Source organism: Anas acuta, chromosome 7, assembly GCF_963932015.1.
Source record: "Anas acuta chromosome 7, bAnaAcu1.1, whole genome shotgun sequence".
NCBI classification, from domain to species: domain Eukaryota; kingdom Metazoa; phylum Chordata; class Aves; order Anseriformes; family Anatidae; genus Anas; species Anas acuta.
Window position 1 is genome coordinate 17,915,826 of NC_088985.1, and position 6,000 is coordinate 17,921,825.

The window sequence follows — 6,000 nt, forward strand, 5'->3', positions numbered from 1 at the left end:
CATTTCTTCCCCGCTCTACCAGCCTTCCTTTTGGAAATAAAAGTCCTATGTGCTATGTTTGCCCATCCCTTGTCCCGTCCATTGCTAAATCTTGAGGTGTAAGTATACCACTAAGTGTTAAATCTCATGCAGGACAAACAGATCCAACATAATCCCAAGAAGTATCAAAGATCAAGTGTGATTTTTTTCAGATACCGAGAAGACAGCTAAATGGTGGGAAGACTCCAAACCCAGATTTCAAGAGTTTCTTTGCCCAGTGATCGTAAGGTTTTGCTCTCAAATTCCCCACACCAATGGATTCTCTACCTGGGAACTTCAAGCTGCAAGAAAATGGTTAGTGGTTATTTTTACTTTAAGCCTCAGCCATCAGCTTGTGCTTGGCTACGATTATAACAGAAGCTACCATAAATCTTCCCTTTAAGGAGGAAGTTTCTGCCACAGCTCTACCCCACTGCAAAGTGGAGCCTCCCCAACAGCAAACAGGTATCTCACTGAACGCATATAAACACCGAGTGCCCACAGTAGTCTTCACCCACCTGTTTTCCTGTTCTTTAACTGCTGTCACCTCCCCAAAGCAGGTAAATTAAAGACTGAATAGCCTGTTCTCTCATTCTTTCCCAGACCACCCAAAAAGACTCACTCAACTTCCTCCTTGGGGTTTTAACCCTTCCTGCGACCTGCTGAAGAAAGAAACAGAAGGGGGCATGATTGCTTGTGACAGCTTGCTGCTTCCTCTGTAAATTTCTGCATCAGCATCAAGGAATCCACAGGCTGGGTTCTCTTCTCTCTCACACCTCAAAGCACACATGTAAGTACTGATGTCAAAAAAAGGAAGGATAGAAACTATTTTTTGGAAGCCCATGTGGCTTCAAATGCCAGAAGACCTGTATTCAGCTGCCAGCCCTGCCACCTTGACTTGTTGACTGCCCTTGGGTAAGTCATCAACTCCCACCACCACCTTCTAAGATTCAGAGCCAGAGACACCAGTACCTGCACCGCAGCACTGGGCTTTCCACGCCAGCTCGGAGGCTTCAAAGCTTTATAGGAAAATCAGGAAGATGTAAATGAGATTGCTCCATGGGAATCTGGGATTCCCAAGCAAACAGCGGGTTAGCAAATGCTCTGCCAGTGCTCACATCACTGCCAAAACCAGAAAGGGACATCTTGCAAGAACACGGGAAAGCCCTGATTGAGAGTCAGGCTTACGCTCACATCTGTCACTTGAGGACCTGCAGGGTCCCAGGGGGAGTGGGCTGGATCCACCGGGTAGACTGCAAAGAGCTTTCAAGTTTCCCTGCTAATGTGATGGATCCATGCTCCAACACAGAAAACAGCATCTGCATTGCACTCAAAACCTGAGCAATATTCATGAAACCTGGACTTCACAGAGTCCCCCCTCCCCTTTCCCATTTGATTAGCCCCCCAGGGCTTTCAGTTCCTAACAGCAAATTCCTCAGCTTCCCACAGAAATGTCTGCATGTGACTTCAGATGTTTATACCACAACTCAAATGAAATTCACTGCCTCCAGAACAAAAGGCACTGTGCCTTTACAGAGGAGAGCTAGGAGGAACAGAATGAAAGCAAAGTACAATTTACATCTCCCTCTGAGAAATTCACTCTGAGCAGAACTCAGTCAAGGCTTAAGACCTCTGATGTGGGACTTTCAGAATCCAGTGGATCAAATCAGCAGGTGGAGCAGGAAGAGACACTTAACAGTGGTATCCTGTGACCAGGCAAACTAGCATCCACTCTTGAGGGGGCAACAGTTTAGTAGGAGAAGCTGCTCTATCACTGACAAATTGCAATTGCTTTTCTAACAACTTTTCAACTGATAAAGAAATGGAGGAGAGGGAACTACTGCCAAGTTCTCCAGAGACCCTTCGCACTTATTGCCTTTGTTCCTTCCTTCCAAACTCACATCCCCAACACTCTGCAAAAGCCCTAGGGACAAATTCACTTTTCTGATGCCATCTTCATGTTTTGCTGTCTCCCTACGCCAGGTTCTGCCTGCTCAAGAGCATGGCAAGCAGTTACTCCATGATCCATGAGCTGGACCCTCTGAGCAGCAGATCCTAAGCACACATCAGGCTTATGACATTTTTCCATCTACAGAAGGGATCTGGGCAGGAACCTTTGTACCCTTCCCCTTGAAAAGCCCCAGTGACATGACACAACACTCAGCAAAACCCACAAAGCAGAGTAAGCACTGTCATCTCCCCTGGCAACCCCAACCAACTGTACAGTCCTACCTCAATTCCCCCTTTACCATTCGTTCACACACTTTGCCCTCTCCTCCTACCCTATGAAAAAGGCAGGAAAGCAGCGACAGATTATGAAAAGGAAAACTTGGGTGGCTGGAGTTTGAGACTGAGCAGCAGTGGAGTTATGACACATCAAATGAGTCCTGGTAACTGGACAGGTTTATATTAGCAGCTCAGTAGCTGCAGTGATTCCCGAGGTTAGCACACTGTGCAATCTGTCCTGCCTGGCTGCTGGAGATTATTACATCCTTAGCTAGTGCAACAGAGGGGAGCGTATGCCAGGCTTTTCACTCACAGTCTAGTTGATGAACCATCAACAGTCTGCACTCAACCTCAGGGCATGAGCTGCAGGGGTGAGGAACTGGCAAGCTTTCACTTCTTAACCTGCCAGATCTAAATCCATCACAGCCTCTGGGTCACAGCCACTAGCCTGCATCAAAGGAGAAGTAAAGCACTATAGTTTTAACAGCTCTGGAAAACATGTAAGCAGAGTAGCAGCTTGTCTTTGCAATGGGCTGAGTCTGCATACAATCTGCAGCCACAGGACTGTACGCAGGAGGCTGTGACTACTGACACTGGAAATACCTCTGCAAGTCACACGGTGCCAGCTTTGTATCCAAAGACCATCAAAAAGTTGCCTTCACAAAGTATCTGGCATCTGAGCTGTTCACAGTAGGGTCTGCAATCATCGTCCTCTTGCAGGTCATTCTTCTAGATAAATATTGACATTGTCTTGCTGATGTAGAAACTCAGGCCCCAGGAAGTTAAGGAGACCACTCACTGCTATGGCATATCAGGAACGGAGCTCAAAGACTTCATGTGTAATCATTAGACAACTGCACCTACACAGCCCATCTTGGAGGGCTGACTCCATTAGAGGTGTCTTCACCTCACCTCATTTACAGAAGTGCATCTCTTCTCTCATTAACTGGCTGGACTAACCCTTTGGGATGATGTTTTCAGCACAGAACCCATGTTTGGGTCTGTTAATGGTCTAAAACTGGAAGATGAAGAATGTGAATGCAAAGCAGGGGGAGGAGGAAAGGCAGTGTCTAACAAGTCCATGTGGTAAAAGTCCTGCTTGCTTTATTTTTGAGCTGACTTCAAAAACCAGAGCCATTCAGTGTACAGAGACAGGTACATGGCATGTAAGGAAGGTCTTGCAGCCAAAGTGCTCTGCACTTCAGTTTGGGCTGAAACAGCTCACATGGAGACAAACTGTATTAGAGAGCCATAACATGCAGCCTGTCAGGACAGACCGAAAAAGCCAGTCACACAGTCTACAGAAAAGACAACTGAGACACAAGAAACACAGGAACAAACAGTGCTCACAGGTGAAAAGGGCTGCAGCAAAGCAGAAGGCACAGTACTGTCAATCACACCCATACAGATTGGGTGAGAAAGCCAGACTTAAAACGCAGTATTGGAGCCCCAGGTTAGACAATAGGAAAGCCAAAATTGTGCTGGACTTGGCTGCCTGGGAGCATCCATAGACGTTTGCCAGCACTGCTGCAAACACCAGTCTGGTCTTGGCTCAAGAAAGGAACTGTGACCTCCAGAGGTCTTGTTCACTCCTTTCTTTCTGTTGGAAAGACACTGGAAAAGTATTAGAGACAAACACTGATAAGTCAGAATATAAAGCTAGTTTCTGCAATTCATCCAGACTGAATTGAATTGACAGGAATAACACACAAAATGTTTATTTGCCAACCACGAGAGAAGTGAGGATGTACAATGAAGGGAGGCTGCTGGTGGTGGTCCGGGCTCTCCTCTGTGTACGTGCAGCAGTGACAGGTGGAGAGCCTGGAAGATGGGGGAACTGCAGGAGAAAGAATGGGTCTCACAGCAACGCAGGTTGGATTTTTTTTTTCCCGTTTCTGCTACAGGTTCACTGTATGATGCAGGTGAGTTAATTAAAGTAAAGGCTCTCTATGTGGTCCTTGAAGGAGCATTCCCCATCCTCTGCATACCTGACCTAACACACCTCTAGGCACACTGGCAGTGATACTGAGCAGTCCCAAGAGCAAATGAGGCAGACTGCAAATGATGCCACACTTTCGAGCAGAAGGAGCAGGTAAGACTTTTCCAGATGGGAAGACCGAAGACATGCACCTTCAGCTCCCCAGGTCTGCTCCACAGCCATGGCACCAGCGCCTAGCTCCACTGGAAGGGAGAGGTGAGTTCATCACCACTTCAGAAGTAGGCACAAAGACAGGAAAAGCATGAATAAAAATATACACACATCACATCACAAATCATTTGCTGGTCGTGGAACGTTTTGTGCAAGCCACACTGGAGAGAGGAGGGCTGAGATGAATTTTGGGATGAAATGTACCGCTCGTAACGCAGAGCAGCCAAACGGTTTGCAGTGCGAGGCAGAGGGGCTCCGATGGATGCTGCCTGGACAGAGCTCGGGTGTGTGACCGGATCCAGCCACGAGCACCCCGCAAACGGGTGGGGGACGGCTGCTAACAGGGGAGCGACCGGCAGGGAACGCTAGGGAAAAGCCGGGGGAGCATCGGGGGGCCAAGTCCCAACTCTGCAGAGAGACCGGGAGCACGGCACACAAAGAAACTCCTTCCCAGGCACGGGCAGGGGGCTGTGCACCAAGTTCTCTGCGAGCAGAGCGTGAGCGGCGCGGGGCCGGTGCCCAGCTTCCCGGCGGGGAAGCAGCGAGGGAAACACAACGCGAGTTACCCCGTCCGGGAACGCTGCGAGCGGCGAAGGGAGCTGCGGGGGCACCAGAGGGGAGTCCCGGCGAGGTGAGCCCGGCGGCGGAGCCACCTGCCGGACCAGCCCCGTCCCGCCCCGTCCCGTCCCAGCTCGCCTACCGGCTTTGCAGGGGTCCCGGTACTCCGCCGGCTCCTCCTGCGACGGCTCCAGCTGCCGGGCGGACAGCGCTGCCCCCCGGCCGGCCGGCCCCGGGGCGGGCAGGAGGAGAAGCGACAGCAGCAGGCGGCGGAGCGGGGCTGCCCCGCGGCCCATGGCGGTGGCACGGCGCGGCTGCCCGGGCTGCGGGCACTGCACGGCGCCAGCAGCCCCGCGCCCGCCCCTGCCGGCCGGCCCGCCGCCGCCGGCCGCTCTGCCGCGGGCGGGCGGTGAGCGGGGGGGGGGGCACCGCCCGGCCCCGTCCCGGCTGGCCCCCGCCGCCGTCACTCAGGCGCCGCCGGCCAATGCCGCCCGCGCCCGGCGCGGACGCCCCGCCCACCCCGTACGCCCCCCGGGGCGGGAGGGTCCCCGGGGGGCTCCCCTCAGGCAGCCCGCGCTGCGCCGCGCCCCCCAACGGCCGCCCCGCGCGCCCCAACGGCCGCTCCTCAGAGCCTCAGGGCGCTGTGGGGAAAGGCGGCTGCCCGCGGGCTGAGGAGCGCCTCGTCCGAAGGAAGGGGCACGCCAAGTCCCTAGTCGAGGGACTTCGTTTAAAGTCGAGGCGTTTCCTCTGAGGAAGAGGTGTGGGAGGGGGGATTCCTCGAGAGGAAGGCAGGACGAAGCAGCAGGAGATGCATCCAGCCCCCTCCTTCCTTCAGTGGCACCGCTGCAGCTTTCGGGTGCGCTCTGTGCCCTCTGGAGCACGTACAGCATGGCCTGGGGAAAGCAGACGGCCCGTGCGAGGTGTATAAAAGCCTCAGGGCAGCCTCTGCTCCGTCAGGGTCACCACAGCAGGAGGTTCCTGTCACGGCTCGCTCTGGCTCTCCCCTGTCCTCCTGCCACACAGCAGGAGTGGCGTCAGCGAGCAGGGAG

General features: G+C 53.1%; 1 protein-coding gene across 6 annotated transcripts in view; it reads right to left on the minus strand.

The window, feature by feature from the left end:
* TLL2 (tolloid like 2) overlaps positions 1 to 5,332 on the minus strand; it is an 82,990-nt gene extending 77,658 nt beyond the window's left edge. For all 6 annotated transcript variants that reach the window (XM_068687997.1, XM_068687995.1, XM_068687994.1 and 3 more), the window contains exon 1: positions 5,094 to 5,332. In XM_068687997.1, coding sequence (XP_068544098.1) covers positions 5,094 to 5,247 — 154 coding nt within the window. In that variant the 5' untranslated portion in view covers positions 5,248 to 5,332. The remainder of the gene's footprint in view (positions 1 to 5,093) is intronic.
* Between the last annotated feature and the right edge of the window lie 668 nt (positions 5,333 to 6,000).